This window comes from Hipposideros armiger, unplaced genomic scaffold, assembly GCF_001890085.2.
Source record: "Hipposideros armiger isolate ML-2016 unplaced genomic scaffold, ASM189008v1 scaffold_14, whole genome shotgun sequence".
NCBI lineage: Eukaryota > Metazoa > Chordata > Mammalia > Chiroptera > Hipposideridae > Hipposideros > Hipposideros armiger.
This window is the reverse complement of record NW_017731364.1, coordinates 4,089,047-4,107,399: the sequence shown is the minus strand read 5'-3', so window position 1 is coordinate 4,107,399 and position 18,353 is coordinate 4,089,047. Positions and strand designations below refer to the sequence as shown.

At 42.9% G+C, this 18,353-nt stretch overlaps 1 protein-coding gene across 9 annotated transcripts in view; it reads left to right on the top strand.

Moving 5' to 3' along the window:
• The window catches only part of DGKG (diacylglycerol kinase gamma), a 219,974-nt gene that overhangs the window by 52,048 nt on the left and 149,573 nt on the right, over nt 1-18,353 (top strand). For all 9 annotated transcript variants that reach the window (XM_019669018.1, XM_019669047.1, XM_019669027.1 and 6 more), the window contains 4 exons: nt 3,766-3,842; nt 13,155-13,320; nt 13,850-13,912; nt 17,133-17,303. In XM_019669018.1, the coding sequence (XP_019524563.1) occupies nt 3,766-3,842; nt 13,155-13,320; nt 13,850-13,912; nt 17,133-17,303 (477 nt within the window). The remainder of the gene's footprint in view (nt 1-3,765; nt 3,843-13,154; nt 13,321-13,849; nt 13,913-17,132; nt 17,304-18,353) is intronic.

Sequence of the window (18,353 nt, the reverse complement as noted above, 5' to 3'; positions counted from 1 at the left end):
GTCCACTTAAACAACAGAGAATGTCTGCCAAGCATGGTGATGTTAGATGTAGCAGGGTTATACACTTTTTCTCCTTTTGTAATAATTATCCAATATGTTCAGCTGTTTAAGACAGTCTTCACGTCTAACAATAAAATTCCATCATAGAACATCAGTTCTCAACTTTGACTATACATTTGAACCCCTAGGATGCTTTCAAATATACTGATTCCTGGGTTCCCTAAGAGATGCTGACTTAATTGGTCTAGATGGTAAGCCTGGGGTTTCAATGTTTATAAGATTTCTCGGGTGATTCTAACGTGCAGCCAGGTTTGAGAGCTGCTGTCATAGAGAAAGGCCCTTATCTTCTGATTTACCAGTGTTCGTGTATCCAATGAATCTAATTGCTGTGTCACAATTTCAGGTTGCTAATAATCAGAGTCACCCACTCACAAGCTGTGGGCCTTTGAGTCATTTAAATTTTATGAACCTCAGTTTCCGCTTCTCTAAAATAGGGATAATTATTATAGTAGAGGGTAGTTGTAGAGATTTAAATAAAATATATAGAGTGGTTAGCACAGTCCCTAGCATATAGTAAGCACGCTACAAAATAGGGATTATTGCAAAGAATGGTGGACACAGCCCTACTTTGTATGTTTAGAAATGGAGCTTGACCTCCTCTGAGTCTGGTGGTGGGGTTACAATACAGGCTTTGACATGGAGTTCTCTAGTGAGCTTGCGCTATTGGGCCCACAGATGGTGCCTGAAGTAAGATCAGGGAATGCTCTGAAGAAGCCCCGCATTGTTCTTAACTGTCATAAGACAAAACAGAACAGAGCAGTACCTACTTTATTCCTCAGGGGAAAAGAAACCCAGCCCAGAAATCTGTGAAGAAAACTAGGATAAAGTATCAAAGGACATCCAGGAGAAAGTAGTGCATATCATATTTGAGAATTAGATTGTTTGCCTTTTTTAAAAGGGAAAAGCATTGCTGCTATGAGCTCATAAAAGCCCATAAAACAAATTGAAGTAAATGCGTGGTGAGGAACATTTCTCATGGAAATCTAGGAGCCAGCAATCTCTTGCATTGATTTTCTATTTAATTTTAAGCAAGTAATCAGAAATTTTGAAATAAATGCCTTCTCTATTTCTTCTTTTTAAAACCTGTTTACTTGAATGTGAGCATATGATGAATATATGTGTGTATGGTGTGTATATATATGTAAACATATATATGCGTATGTATGGAGTTGTGTGTGTACCTATATACCTTTACATACATAGAGAGATATATAGATATATATCTCATACATTTAAATATAAAGCAGGATTAGGTCAATAGCTCTTAGAACCAAAGGATTTCTGCTAGGATGAACTGTAGAATCTCCAAAATGTGACAATGACATCAAAAGCATATAAATTCAAGTGAAATCACTCCCTTGGTTCTCATTCAAAATGCTAGCTCTATACTACTCTTGCAGAAGCCACACAAGGGGCTCCCAAATTTGTGTTTTTCCCTAATTTGGTCACTCTGGCTGAGCCAAAAATCTCCCATTGGTGTAGATTCTAAAATATATAGGGTTTTCCCTAAATAATTAAGCTGCTTATATAATAATTTGAATATAATTTATGTATGATGTTAAGTGAGCTTTGGCCTAATTCTAATCTCTCTTCCATTCTGTTCCCAAAGTGATCTTTAGAAACATAGATCTGGTTATGCTACTCCACTACTCAAAAACTTTTGGGAATTTCAAATCAATGTCCTTAACTTGGCATTCAAGACCTACACAAATCTGGCCCCAAACAACTCTCTGGTCTTAACTTTTCTTAAATGCCCTGTGGTGCCTGTTTCCACATTTGGTTCACCCTGTCCCTTCTAAGAATACCCTCTCCACTTCATGTCTGCTTTTACCCTCTCTTTACACCCCAGCTCAAATAATACCTCCTTCATAGGGCATCCCCAGTCTCCACCCCAACACCACTCTCATCCTAATTTTACTTCTTCCCTACCCATTTTACTTCTTCCCACTCTGTGCTTCCTAGAGCTTCATAATATTGCTACAGCATTGATTACATTTTTCTTGTGTTAGCAAATGTTTAGGGAGTAATAGGGAATAGTGTTTAATGGAAAGTAATATAAGCTTTTGAGCCAGGCTAGACCTGAGTTAAAACCCTGACTCTTAGGCAAGACACTGAATTTTTCTGAATTTCAGCTTCTTTATCTGTAAACGGAAGAAAATATTACCAAATTTGCATAACTTGGTAGGGGAGAGTATATGAGAATATGCAGTGAAGGTCTTCAATACGGGGCAGCTATTATTACCGCAGTGATTCAGATCATCTCCAGACTAGTTCATCAACAGTACCTTACAGCATCTTATCCTCAGTGTGTTCTGAATTGAATGGAAGCAGCCCAAATTGATGGCATCTGCTGCTTGGATCTCACTGAGCTATTAGTTTTTCAACATCTGTTTTGAATTTCAGAAAGAAATGTCCATTTTTAGGCAACAGTGGCATTTCAATATGTCTCAATCTTGAAATGATTATAACTTGTCCTTGATTGTATCCAAGTCAGCAATGCCATGGAGAACAGCCCAGCCCATGAGCACATCAACTTTACTTAGGCCTAAGTGAGCATACCCTTCTGTACAAAGAGCCTGAACACCAAGAAACACTGTGTCAGCTTTTAATGGCATAGCCCTCTACTCAAATATCTAAATAGTGGCAATGAGGGAGCTTGAAAAGCTCTTAATTATCCACAATACTGCAAGTCAGGGAGAGCACAGAAAGTCTAGTGTTTTTGTTGTTGTTGTTTGATGTCTGGAGTGTTGGTACGACACAGAATGCACTCAGGATGTGTTTCTAAACACAGTTATTGCCTCCTTTTTCTCGACTCCTAATTCCCTTATAAAACTCCTCCCAAAAAGGATCCACCATTTTCTCCAATAGTTTCTGAATTATTTCCTATGGAAAGCAGAATTTTTCTAAACTACCAGGTTTCATGAGTCCTCTGAGTCTGTTTCAGCACCAAGGACAGAGTCTCACAGGGCTTAATGCCCACCCATCTTATTTAACAAAATTTCAAATGTTTTTAAATTTCTGCTTAAATGTTTCCGGTATGATATACAAAGACTGATTAGCCAGTTGCAGTTATCAGTGTAGAACTGAAGCAGGAGATAAGCAAGATAAACAAGTTAATAATAATTATAACACTATTATGACAAGTGCTCTTATAGAGTTATGTACAAGTCTCCTGAGAACAAGGGGAGGGAAAGATTGACTGGTAAAGAAAGGCTTTACAAAGGAGCTGCTATTTGAGCTGGGTACTGAGAATTGAGTGAAGTTTGCAACACAGAGAAGAGACTCCATGAAAGAGTACAGAGTGTATTCAGGGATTTCTGGTTTGATGTGGCTAAAGAGTGGGGGTGAATGGAAGGTTAAGATAAGAGATAAGGAACAGGATAGGTCAGATCACGGAGTGCTTATATACCAAGGTAAGGGGGCTAGGCTTTATCCTGGGAAACTGAGAGCCATTGAAGTGTTTTGAGCAGGGACATGATCTGATTATATTTCTGTTTTAGAAAGATAGTTCATACAGCAGGAGAGAGAATATACTGAAGAAAAATAAATGAGAGGGCAGAGGGTAAATAAGGGTGACATTTCTCCATACAGTCCTGGGGATGAGGGGCTACTCAATCATAATCAGGGTTAGACAGGGAGCATTTACTTGGCCCATTTCCCATTAGCTGTGCACCAGTGTTTCACATGTGGATTATGTCTCTCCAGATTCTTCCAAGAAGATAAAGGATGTCTTGGCTGAATTTAATGAGAGTGGGAGCTTCAAACAATATGACTCACATGAGGTAAGAAAATTTCCATTTCAAGCCTTGAAGAAAAACCATATTCCAGCCTTTTCATAATTTGCCCCCCTCTTAGAAGTTTAGCTCACGTTGAAGAACTTGCTTCTCAATATATTTTCTCCTGTCTCAAGGGAGCCATTGGTACTGCCTGGAATTATGTTTCCCAAGGCCATTCACCCTCTCACTGTCCTGGAAGGCTACATCATACCTTCTTCTCTTCCCCAAATCTCTCACTCCTCCTCCCCTCCTCATTCTCAGTTAACCATAGTATTTTCTACTTTACCGAGAAAAGAGAAGCAATCGGAAGAGATTTTCCACAAGATCCTTACCCACCTATGTACCTTTGCTCCTGTAGCCAGGGGTGAACTCCCCATGCTCTTAAGTTCAACCGCTCCACTTGTGCACTCAATCCCATCCTCTTTTGGTGTATTGACAGGCATTGCATCAACACTTTTCCTTCCTTCCTTCCTTCCTTCCTTCCTTCCTTCCTATTTATCTTTCATCTATATCTATCTGTCTATCTATTGTCTATCTATTATCTGTCTATATCTCTCTCTGTCACATCAGCTGTCTTCTATGTATTAGATTTTTCTCATCAACATATAAACATGTATCCTATATTTAAAAATGTTCTCCTGACTCCACGTCTCCCTTCAGCTATCACCTCCTTTCTTCCATCCTTTATAGCAAAGCTGTGCAAAAGATTTTTCTATACTCATTGCCTCCAATTTCTCTTCTTCCCACTTTCTTGAAAGCCCTGTCCTTGGTATGTAGCCCCTATTCCTCCACTGAAACTACTAAGTCACATAGCCAAGGACCTCCATGTGGCTAAATTCAATAGCCATTTTACTCAACAGCATTGAACGTGGTTGGTCAAATCCTCCCCCATTCTCTTCGCTTGCTTTTCAGGGCACCACACTCTCCTATGTTTCCTCTTACCCTTGTACTTGACATTTCCACTTAAAAATCCAATAAGCATCTCAAACTTAACATGCACTAAACTGAGCTCCTTGATCTTCCCCTCTAAAACCTATTTTTCCAGCAATCTTCCGCATTTCAGTAAATGACAACTCCATTTTTCAAGTTATTCAACCTAAAACTATGGAGTCATCATTGACTTTTCTCTTTTTCTCACATCCCACATCCAACTCATCAGTAAACCCTGGCTTTAAACTTCTACCTTTAAAATGTATCCAAAATCTAGCCACATCTCACCACTTGCACTGCTACTACCCTAACCTGAGTCATCACCATATTTTGTCCAGATTAAACTGGGCCCCCTGTTTCTGCTCTTGATCTTTAAAATCTATTCTTTACATACATCCTGAGCATCTGATGAAAATTAAGTCAGATCATGTCACTGCTCTGCTTGACAATCTCTCACGGTTTCCCCCCACCCCCTACTCAGAATAAAGGCCAAGGTCATTACAACCTGCACCTCCCTCTACTCTGTGACCTCATCTCTTGTTACTCTCCTTCTCATTCTTTTCCAGACATATTCATCTCCTTGATGCTGTCAAACAAGCCAAGGTCACTCTTACCTCAGTACTTTTCCACTTGCTTTGCCTTTTCTTGGAATGTTCCTTCCCCAGATAGCCACATGGTTCACTCCCTCACCTCCTTCAAGTGTTTGCTCAGATCACCTTCTCAGTGAATATTGCCTTCTCTATCTAAAATTTTCACTTCCTCTTCTAGACCCTCCCTATCCCCCTGCTCTGCCTTATTTTCCTCCTTAGACCTTCTCACCATCTGTTACACTATATAACTTAAGTATTTGTCTCTCTCTCCTACTAGAATATTTTGTTCACCACTGTATCCCAAGGGCCCAGAAGAGTATCTGGCACATAGCAGGCACTCAATAAATATTTGGTGAATAAATAAATGAATGCAAGACCTGCCCAACTTTCAAATTCAATTCATCTAACATTTCTTAAACATGCAGGCACTATACTGGGCACTATAGAAGATACAAATACGAGGAGGCACAATTCCTGCCCTCTGGAACTTCCCACTGACAGGGTCAAGTTTGAGAGCCATGACCCTGGACTCACATGGGTAGGGTTAGACCCCTACCTCTGCTGCCAACTAGCTATGTAGCCTTGAATAGTATTTCACTTCTCTGAGCCTCAGTTTTTATTTTGTTTTGTTTTGTTTTTAAGATTTTATTGGGGGATATTGGGGGATATTTTATTGGAGGGGAAAAGACAAGTTGCTGTCCTTTTGTTCTTCAGTCTAGTTGTGGAGGACGTCGCTTCACTGGCCCATGTTGATATTATCATTGCGCTCTTCCAGGGTGAGGCAGTCGCTCACTGGCCACTCACGGCGGCTCAGGGCAGCTCACGAAAGCTCACACCTGCCGCCAGCCAGCTCCACTGCAGCCTATGCCGTCGCAGGCTACTCACAGCAGCGCAACTCCAGGTCGAGCTGTTGTTCACCATCTTAGCTGTAGAGGGCGCAGTATCACTGGCCCTCATGTGGGATCCGAACCGGAGCCCTGCTGCTCAGAGCTGGCATCCCAAGCTAATTCCTAACCAATGCGCCACTTGGCCGGCCCGAGCCTCAGTTTTTCATGTGTGACCTGAAGATAACAACAAAAAGACCTTGCAGTATTAAGATGAATAGATTAAATGAGATAATCTTTGCAAAATGTCTAACACTTCACAAGACACTTAAAAAATGGTACCGGGGCTGGCCGAGTGGCTCAGTTGGTTAAGAGCTCACTCAAGAGTGTGATTCCCAGCCCAAGCTGAGCTGCCGCTGAGCTGCCAACAGGTGGCAGGATGGCTCAACTAAAAAAAAAAAAAAGTACCTATTATTATTCCCCTTCTCTCCCAGTTCCCCAGGAGTTTTAAATTCAACTCTCTCTTCCCTGGTCCTGGATCCTTTTATGAGGGCTAATTGTAGAAAAGTGACAAACTTGAGGAAAGGCCAGCCACTTATTTATTCATAGTATCGTCCTTTCAGCAAGCCTTGAGTCAAGTCCTTTTCTGCTGGGCACTGGGAATGAATCAACAGAGCCCCATGGCCTTGAGGCACATTTGGGAGGGGCTTATCTTAAAATGCATCAATCATCAGGAGAAGGAAGTTGGAGGAAAGTTGCCAGAAAAGAAGCAAGACTGAGAATACACCATTTCAAAGAACATTCCTGAGGAGAAGCCATGTGGAGAAGATGGCAGAGCCAACAAAGAAATCACCGTCCTCCCCAACCCCTACCCCAGCTCCAGAAACACAGGAACAAAGGCTGGCGGAGGCTGCTAATCAGCCTGTCAGCCTTGAGCCTGACAAGTGGGAGGGGAACAATTTGGTCAGGCCACCCAGGGTGTGAAAGCCACAGGAACTTTTCAGAAGCAGGGAGCAGCTTGCCTGTTATGAGCACGCAGCCGCCCCCATTATCATCAGGCTGGCCCCCACTCTTTTTATGCCTAGCACTGCTGTGTCGCAGGGCAGCTCTGTCGCTCTGATTTCATTCTCTCTCACAGTGTGGCTTGCTTCTAGTAGGTGTAACATCCCTTCATGGGGTTGGGGAAACAACTAGGGTTTAATTTCTCTCCAGCTTGAGGCTTGCTTACTGCTGCTAGAATGTCTCAATGAGAAACAGGTTAGCTGTGGGGAAAGAGTAGGTTGCTAGAAAAGCAAGGCCAGGAATAAAAGTGCAGACTGCCAGGGTTACACCTGGCCATGACAAGCATGCCCTTGCCCATCAGCACTGTGTGACCCTCTGGAGAGCAGAACGCAGCTGATAACAGACAGGAAGTGGACAAGAACAACGGAACGGAAGGAACAGGGTGGCTTGGTGACACCTTGATCTTAGACTCAGACACGCCTAAGCACAAATCCCAGCTCTGCCACTTGCTTTATGACTTTGAGCAAGTTATTTATCTTCTTAGAATTTTTTTTCTCCCACAAAATGGCAGTCCCACCTCCCACTGTTGTTTTGATTGGGCTTTGACTCAAAGGAACTGCTGAGCTAAAGCCAGCCCCCACTGCTGTTTTGAGATTTAAGAGAGATCAAGTATGTAAAGTGCCTGGTGCACCGTAAACTCTCCATCTAGCCCTTCTTGAACTATGTAAGAATTAACACACTCTTTACACAGCTTGCAGCAACAGCAATTGCCCAGCTAGTTCTTGCATAAAAGTTGCAGCTTGTGGGGGATTTTTTTTAAAAAAGCCTGAACAATAACAGTGGCTATGATGTTTTTCCAGGGCTCAGAGAATTGCCAATGTGCCTCAGAGTGGTTGGTTATCTGGTTTGGGCGGGGTACCCAGCCACTCCCTACACGGCACACATTTCCTAAGCAGCTTCTCTGAGCCTAGCCTGTGCTCCTGAAGAGCTTTCTCTCATGACCCAGATATCACTTGGAGAGTGTAATACAGTCACATTTCTTGGCCTACTGAAATTAGGCTGCTTAGAGAGAGGTCAGGGAACAGGGTGTCAACCTGTGACAGGTTGAACAGGGTGGGACCTGTGACAGGTGCAGTTGCAGGAGCGCTGGCCTAGGAGTCAGAAGATCTGGCTGCTTGTTTTTTTCTGACACTAGCTGGCAGGGGCAAATCACTGAATCTCTAGAGCGTCAGTGACATGAGAAGATCTAGTCCCCTCTGAGCATTTCTGATGTGAATGCCCTGCTTCTGGGCTTATCCTATGTCATCTTGTTTCCCAGGATAGGGACATAAATGGTTAGACAAGTGTTCAATCATTATTGTTTTCTAAGTTCTCAAAATACTGTATCAGTTTCACTTTCTATGGTACTCACCACTGTTGATCCTGTTATAGAATTATTTCAATACTTTTACTGTATACAGTAAAGCCTTGGATTGCGAGTGACTTTGGTTTGCGAGTGTTCCACAAGACGAGCAAACATTTCTAATACATTTTAACATGGTCAACGAGTGATATCTTGTAATCAAGTAGTTTGTTTCCGGAACGAATTATGCTCACAAACCAAGGTATATATTACAGGTATTGAAGTCATATATACATGACTTTATATATATATATATATATATATATATATATATATATATATATATATATATATATATATATATCAGAGTCCCTTGAAGGTATGGACGCATGCTCAATTCACTGGTCTGTTCACCAGCAGGGCCCAGCACTGTATCTTCTACCTAAGATACTCAGTACCAACGTATATGTTGACTGAATGAACCATGTAATAACTAATGACTGCCAACTGTATCAATTAGAAACTCATCACCCATTAAAATACCTACCAGGAAACACTGTGATAGGTAGGGTGGGGTACAAAGATTAAATAAGACATCGCTGTACCTTCCAGGAGCTCTAAATTTAGTAGAGGAACTAAGGTATGTCACAGACAGCTATGAGTAATATATATTCTACAGGAAGTGGACAAGAACAATGGAACGGATATATATATATATATATATATATATATATATATATATATAGGAATATATATATATATATATATATATATATATATATATATATATTCCTATTATATATATATATCCTAATATATATATATATATATATATATATATATATATATATATATATATATTATAGGACAGCAGATATGAGTGTCCCAAAACAGGAACCAAGGTGGAAAACTATAGCAATTCAGGCACAGGAGATCTGGAGGAGGTGGCATCTGAGTTGGACCTTAGAGGACAGCTAGAATTTTAACAGGTAGAGAAAGAAGCAGTTCATGTAAAGTGCATGGAGGGTTAGAACACTGGAAAGAAAACAGAGATCATAGAGTGTGGAGGAGCACATAGAGACTAATAGGAGAAAAGACCAGAATGGCCTCAGAACTTGAAGTAACTACAAATCTAGGTTGGAATGGGGTTATGGGAGGCTGTGAATCCCAAAGGACTCGGAGTGCACAGAATGACCCATTGTACTATAGAAACACTACATATTAGACCTCTACTTACATTCATTACACTGATTTTTAATGTCATCTAATTTCTATTTTCTAACTTTTGTGTATGTTTTATAATGTACAGTAAAGGAGCACAGTAGTACACATACATAATTTATATGTACAGACAAATGGGAATGCACGCTCAAAAGTGTTATGGAGGGGTGCATGATTTTAAAAATTTGGAGACAACTGGTCTCAACCCTCCCATGGGCAATTAGAAGCCATGGAAAGTTTTGCATAAGGAAGCAATCTGATCAAAGTTGTGCTTTGGGAAGATCAACCTGGCAAGGAAGGATAAGATGGGACGACCAACAGGTGGAGGTGGAGGCAAGGAAGCCTTCGCGAGGTATTGCCATGGTGCAGGTAGGATGCATGAAACAGAAGTCTGAAGCCAGGATCATTGGGACTTTCAATAGCCCCCTTGTCAGAGTAGTGGCATATGGGCAATGGACACAAAGGACTCAAATAGACTGAATGTGACAGACGTTGCAAAAGAACAGTGGACAGAAGGAAGGGACAAGAGCTAGTCTTGGACAACTGGGCGTTCAAAGCTGAGCCTGGAATGTTGAGAGAATAATGTTATTGACATTAATAGAGCTGCAGGGTCAGGAAGAGGAGCTGGTTTAGGACGGAAGCTAATAGAAGTTTAGAATTTGAGATCTTCTAGTTCAGCCCTCACAATTTGCTGAGGAAGAAACTGAGGTTCAAAAAAGGGAAAAATATGATAGAGCTGAGACCAGTCATGAGACCTCCTGAATCTCACACTGATCTTGTTTGATGGCCTTTTGGCTTCGGTTTCTTAAGAGCATTATGTTAGATTTTGTTTAACTGAACTTTCTTTTTATTAAATTATTTAGTACAGTCTATTTTCCAGCAATATTTTATGCTGATAGTTTTCAATTTGATGCAGCCAAAAAAGATTAACAGGATATTTGGGAACTCAAAACTACATGATAAAACAGTGATTTTCAATTAAAATAGCATAAAGGAAAAAACAATGCAAAGAGAGCCTTTTGTTTTATTTTATTTATTTATTTATTTATTTATTTTTAAAAGATTTTTATTGGGGAATTCTGGGATGGGAATAGCACTGGGGAATTGGGGGAAGGGGAACAGACAAGTTGCTGTCCTTTTGTTCTTCAGTCTAGTTGTGGAGGACGTTGCTTCACTGGCCCAAGTTGGCACCATCATTGCGCTCTTCCCGGTAGAGGCAGATCAGTTGCCGGCTTCTGGACAGCCGCTCACTGCGGCTGCTGGCCGCTCACACTGGCTGCTGGCTACATACGGTAGCCCAGGCAACCCACTGCCACAGGGGCTGCAGCCTACGCCGTCGCCGGCAACTCACAGCAGCCCAGCTCCAGGTTGAGTTGTTGTTCAGCATCTTAGCTGTAGAGGGCAGTGTCACTGGCCCTCATATGTGGGATCCGAACCGGGGCTCTCTGGCGTCCCAAGCCAGTTCTTAACCATCGCGCCACTCGGCCAGCCCCCAAAGAGAGCCTTTTAAAGTAAGTTAATGACAGTGCCATCAGCAAATATTCAGTCAAATCAAAGTAGAGAACAAAGAACCAAAATAGCACCATACCATGGACAGTAGAGTTTCAAGAAAACGATGGAATGGTGCAGAGAGGCCAAAGATGAGAAAGTCTAAAAAGAGACAATTGGATCAGTGACCTGCAAGAGAGCAGGCTCAGAGGGGCTAGAATCCAAACTGAATGGGATTAAGGAGGTGAGGAGCCTAATGTCAGTTTGGAGAAATCTGAAGGGGAAGGGAAGGACAGGCTAGTAGCTTGAACATGCTCTCGGGCGGAGAAGCAGATGCTGGGAGATGTCATCAGAGTCAGGGAGGGTGCACTGTTACCCTTGGTAAGTGTAATAGTGGATGGAAAGTAGGAGAAAAAGAGTTTGTTTTTGCATACTGGGGAAAAAGAGGAAGGTGTATGAGGAAGAGGCATTCTGTACTGATGAGGCTGTGAAGACAGAGAGGGACAAAAAGAGTATGAAATAGAAAGGTACAGTGACTCAGGGACAGAGCAGACGGAGAGATGGAGACAGAGAGATTGGCAGCTGTCACCAGAAATGTGAGTCCACCATTTGCTTAGAAATCCCTCAGTCTGGTGAGAGCCTGCGTTATCCTCTGTCTAATCTAGCTACATCAGTCTCCCTCCACTCTGCAAAGGGGATGTATAGAACAGCCCGGCATGTGAGCTCCCAGTCGTGTCAGGAGGGCATCACTTGTTTTGGGGGCCAAGACTTTGTATCCCAAATCTGATGGCACCCATGCAAACTAGCGCCAGGTTCTGGGAAGGCTCCCAGAGCTTCTAGAAGAGACAAGGGGTTAAATGCTATCAACATTTTAGAAGGAGAGCCAAGTAGGCTCCCAACAAGGGATTTTGTTCTCATGGCTCTTATATTCACAAAAGCCTGCACAGCATATCTTGGAGTAATGCTTCTTCAGATGATTTCCAGGAGCATCTGCCGATTTGATGAAGAATCTGGTGCCATCAAAGCACAAGCCAGCGATGACTCACTGCAAACTGTTGTTGAGTGTTTGCTGAGTGCAGCAGCAGCCCTTTCTGGCATGGTCGCACCCAGCCTGGCACCAGAAGCCAGGCGGTACTGGGAGAGATACAGCAGGGAGAGGTTCCAGGTTTTGGCATGCTTCTTGGTTCTGCCTTCTGTCCTTGGCTTCCTGCTCTTCCCCCGGTGCCTAAAACCTTCACAGGGACATGTTTTGAGAGAGCTGAGCCATACACACACCCTCCCCTGTTATCTTAAGGTTTGTCCAGGGAAGGTCAGTTATGAAAGTAATGAAGGATGGAGCCTATCCTTTTCTCTTCCAGGCCTTTCCTGTTTTCTGAGACCTGAATACCCAAATCACATTGCTCATACAGCACAAAGAAAAAATCCACATATCACAGAAGAGCCATTTCTTTCTATCGTGTTTTTAACTACATCCTTTTTCACCTTAACCAGGATTCCAAGCTGCTGACCTAGACCTGCTCATTAGAGACAAGCCCTTCACAGGGGCTTAGTTAGACTCCGGCAGAGCCCTGCACTGCAGCCTCCACTCCCAGCCCTCACTCTCCATCACTCCCTTTTCTACCTAAATTTAGCTATGTCTTGTTATAAAAGCCTCCGGTGGTTCCGTGCCCCACCAAGCCCCAGCGTGCAGCCGCCAGTGTTTTCTCTTCTTTACGTCCTGCCGCCACCCTGTTTGCTCCCTGTGCCTGCCTTTCTGTCACCTCCTGGCCTTTTCATCTCTGCCCCCGCCAACCACTCCACTTCTGTTTCCATTTCCATTTCTCTCACCTGCCAGCTCCCTGATTCCGATTCCTTTTCTTTCTCTCTTTCCTCGCTGTCCTTCCTGTCTCTTCGCTGACTTTCCTTCTTTGTTTCTTCTCAGCCAATTAGCTATGATGTCTTCAAGCTGTTCATGAGGACATACCTGGAGGTGGACCTTCCTCAGCCACTGAGCACAAACCTCTTCCTGGCCTTCAGCCAGAAGCCCAGACAGGAGACCCCAGACCACCCAAAGGAGGGGGCCAGCAACGGCGAGGCCAGTGCCCCAGGTACATTGACCAGTATTCTCCAACATGGAAGAGGGGTTTTGCCGCAGGCATGGCTGCACTCCCAGAGGGTTCCCTGAGCATAGTAACTTCTCTAGGGGGGACCAGGGGACCAGGACTCCTGTCCCCATAGGGCCTCCCAGGAAGCCCTGTCTGATGGATCTTTCAGTAAGAGGAATGAAGAGGGCATAATTCCTTCCATGCGGATCAGCGGAGAGGATGGGAGGAAGAGAGGAGCAGACTAAGGTTTGGCAAGGGGAAGGGGGCCTTCCGCACGGGCTGTCAGTCTAGGGGTGGAGCACCTTCAGCTCACGTGCCCAGGCTGGGACTAGCCCGGAAGTGTCAGAGGAAGGGGACGGTGTGTTCTTGAGCTATAATGGGAGAGACACGGCCAACCTCAATAGGTGAGCATGAACCCAGCTGACACCTAGAGACATAGATACAACCCAAGTGATCCAGAAGGTCCCCTACCTGCCCCTCTGTGAAGCTGGAGGGCACGGGCTGGCCTTTAAATCTTCTCTTTGTTCTCCAGATTCTAATATACAAAACATAGACAATGCTGCCAAAGCAGATGAGGCCTGTGCTCCTGACACAGGTAAGTCTTTGGAAAATAAGATTTGGGGGAGGAGGGAAGAGAACCTCATCTTGGAGTGGAGGTGGGAAACCTGAGCAGCAGTTTTGTCTCCATGTAATTGTATGCCCTTGAGCAGATCCTGTCTGCCTCCATCTCTGGGGCCTCTGCTACACCAATGGGCTGGGATTCCGAGGCTGGGTGACAGTTCTTGGGCTAAGGTACAGATGACAGGAGGAGGGTAGGGCAGGAAGGTAAGAGTGTGCTCTGGTTGACTTGCAACAACCTTCACAGTTTGGGTAAGTTGGGAGGAGGAGCGCTGGGAAGGTGGTTAACATTGTTTTAAACATCTATTGCGAGGCACCTCCTTTATTACATATTTCATTTAGCTTTCACAATCACACCACTTTTCACATTGAGGAAATGAGGTTTTTAAAGTTTATAAACCACTGTGTGGCCTGTGGAGCTGGGAACTCAATCCAGAATTGTCTAACCTCAAAGCGCCTGCTCTTTCCTACAGTGTGTCTGTGCCTCAGTTTCCCCATCTATAACATAAGATAATAATGTGTTGATATGGAGGGTAAGTGAGTTATATGTGTAGAATGCTTAGGGCAGTGCCTGGAACACCATAAATGTTCAAAAATATTAGAAATTATTATTCAGGCCACTCTCTAGAAGTACACTTTTATTCTTAACTCATCATCTGCCAAGGTCACTTTCAGTCTGCATCCTCAGTCTCCAAGGTATCAACTAAGCATCCTGTTCCCATGGCGGGACTCTCAGGGACTCTCTCCCTCCTGCGTTGCTCTTGGAGCTTCAAATACAAAGAGTCAGAGAGTCAGGCCTAATTTCCTATGCATTATTGTCTGTAGAAGATTGATTCACATTGGTGAATTCCAGTTCTTGGGGCATGCCTAGGGGATAAAGAATGCAGTTTTATTATATCATTTTATATATATATATATATATATATATATATATATATATATATATATATATTAGATAAGAGATAATACAACTGAATGAGATCTAATTGTAACAGGGAACTAGAATAAAAGAATTTCTTCCAGTGGGTACTAGATGTAGTTCTAATCGTTTTTCCAGTCACAGAAAAAAAGGGCAACTAGAAGAATTATCGAGTTTTCAGTGTTTAAGTGAAAAACTGGTGAAATAAAAAAATCACTATAGGGGATCACTGGTTAGCTCAGTTGGTTGGAGCATGGTGCTGATAGCACCAAGGTTGCCCATTTGATCCCCGCATGGGCCACTGTGAGCTGCGCCCTCCCTAAAAGAGTTAACTATGGCATTGTCGCATGAAAGCAATGTGTAACCAATGACCATAACTGCTCCCCAATAAACTTTTTTTAAAAAATTCACTATAGATGGAAATCAGAACATGGTTGGGAATGGAGAGTTGCCTCTGAGCCATAAACTCAGCAAATTCCAGGCTGCTCATGGAGCTCCAGAAAGCAAGGATTAAGAGCACCGGTGCCTCCCTGAGGCTCTCAGGGACAGCAGCAGGGCCAGATTTTACCAAGTATGGGCTCACCCACCAGCTGCCAGCATCCCATCCAGCCATGCGAGGTCCATGGCCCCTTGGGTAAAGGGACTTAAATCACAAATAAGTCTTAAATCTTCTGTGGGCTAGAGGAGGCATGTTATGACACAAATCATTCTCATGGTAGGAAAGAGAGAGTGAAACTGGAAGCATTGAAATTCTAAACTCTCTGGGAGAAAATCAACCATGAGAAGAGTTTGGCCCCAAATTCTTTACCCAGAGGCTGTCTCAGTCCAAGTAACTGGAACTTCAAGAGGAACCTGAAAGAAGTTATACTTCATTCCCTGAGGTTCCCAATTGTATGAACATGGTTTGTTTTATGGCCAAAGTCTCTGAGGTACCAAGGAAAGACTTATTGGGGGTGCTCTCATTATGTGATATTTGAGGAAAAATAATGGAAGTTGGCTGACTTATTTGACTACCATGCTTACTGGCCATTCCTATAGCATTCTGGGTCTGACAGCAACTTCCAGAGATTTCTTCCTGGGGAAGTGAATTGTGATGCACCATTTTGCTTGTTTATGGGGAATATCAGTCTCCCGTGGTCAAATCATGAAAGGGCACATTATCTAGCACTAGCCCAGGGAGGCATACAGCGTTTTTTTCATCTTCTTTTGTGATGCAAGATTTAAAGTAGAAAATCCTTTTCCTGTTAGGCCACTTTTCATGGATGTCTTAATTAGATGTCCTTGTTCACAGAAACAAGAACATAAGGCCAGGCAGACACCACAGAGAGGGGCCTATCCCAGCAAGGAAGAGCCAAGTATTAGGACCACCAAAGATCAGGCCATCTGTTGAAAATTCCAACCTTTTCCTGCTGCCCAAGCAGAAGTCAGAGGAAAAAACTAAATTCTCATTTGAAATGGCCTATTTAGTGTTTTCTGTAGGTTTCACCCTCTTATTCAATATTCAGAGATAATTTTTGGTGGGCGTGGATATAAAGAGGTTAGGAGAAGAGAAATAGCATGCAAAGTGCCCCAAAAAGTATAATTTACATAGTAAAATATAGGTGCCTAGTTTTCTGGTAACTAATAACCTTATATTTCTGACCCAAAGGACAAAGAGTATGAAAGGGACAGAGTTTTCTTACCTGTGGTAAGGAACATTTCAGAGGGAAAACTTACTTTTTTCCTGTGGTACAATAAGCCACTTTCTGTACTTCCTTAATTCAACTGATTAGGCTTGAAATTAGTCAAAGTTCTTTCTAGTTTCTGGATATCAGGTCAATCCCAGTTTTCTCTTTTGACTGTTCATCTGTTTGTGTCATTAAATGTATTTGAGAAGAAAATTGTGAAAAGGTATATTGGTAAATGACCAATAGTCTGGATTTCAGAATCCCAGGCAAAATTACCTCTACACATTGGCTGTGTTCCCAAAAAATTCAGCTAACTGACATTTATCTGTTGGCTATTGATATTACTAAAAATCACTGTCATCTTTTCTGAAAATTCACAGAGTACTGGTGAATTTCTTACAAGAATAAAGACACTTAAAAGAATCAGAGTAGAGTCCATTCAGAGTATGAACTCCACAAACTGGATTTCTAGGGCTATTGATTTGATCATATCCATGTAACCAGCACTTTTGAAGACGACACTATACAAACTGCTTGCCTCTGCCATCAAAAGGATTTAATATTTACTAAACGTGAGTTGTCCTTGGATGCTGTCCTCTTGCCTATTACAGAATCAAAGACCACTGAGAAGCAAGTGCCAGCTAGAGAAAAAGTGGCCACAATCCCCCTGGAGAACCCTGTTGCTCAATCTTCAGGCTCAGAACCCCCCATTGTGTACCTGAAGGATGTTGTGTGTTACCTGTCCCTGCTGGAGACTGGGAGACCTCAGGATAAGCTAGAGTGTAAGTACTCACCCTGCCAAGGGCCTTCGACGTTTTTCCTAGAGGAAGATCGACTGTCCTGCCCATCATTTTAAACATGCTGTAGATTGTTCTGGGAGCATGGGCATGGGTCGTGCCTCCCTGGAGGAGGCTTTTCTGCCCTGTCACCAGCAGTGGTATGAACATTTCCTAGAGTCGACTCTGGGATACAGTACCAGTTGTGTAGAGAACGGGAAGTGCCTCTGAGACCTTGGTACCGAGAACCAGGATTTGGAAAGGGAAGGAATCTCTGCAAGGGGTCAAGACTCCCTTCCTTGCTGGCAGGACTTTCTGAAAGCCTACAACTAGGAAGCTGCTGCCTGCCCTTAGTAAAGAAGATATTCAGCATCTGTCTTCCTCCCCCTAATCAGTGCCCAAGTAACTCTTTAACTGCGAGAACCTCTTTTTTTTTTTCTTGAGATCTAATCAGCCTCCATCTTGTGAAAGCTTATTTCCATTTTTCATCCATGCCCATCCCAAGTTTTTTGGCCTCTGTAGAAAAAGGACTAGTTAACTAAGGGAGTTGAGCTTGGTTTCACACTGCTACTGCTACTGGTTTCAAACAGATATCTTCAGGAGGAAAATAATAGCTGGTGACTGAAAGAAAAGCCCACAGTGCCTGAAAGAGTCTTGTAGATGATTCACTCCAGGGATGGTCTCACCCACCTCTGTGATCCTGCAGGAAAACATTTTAAGACGGGAGATGATAAGACCTTGTTAAAAATACATAGATATTGTTTAGGCTTCTCTTGGGACTTTAGTAGACATTAAGGGGAAAACAGACACATTATAGCAAAAGTCAAAATTCCAGCCATTAATAAGACTAGTCAACAAAACTTAAACATTAGCAAGGAAACATCTGGCAAAGGTTAACCCTTGCCAAGAACAAATGAAACAGTTTGCTCATTAGCTGAGCTTAAAGTCACCCCCATAGATTTGAGGTGTTAACAGTCACAAGTCTTAAGCACTAATTTGGAAGCAAATGTAGCAGATTTCTGCTGCTTCTGGCTAATGTTAAAAGTGAAATGCCAA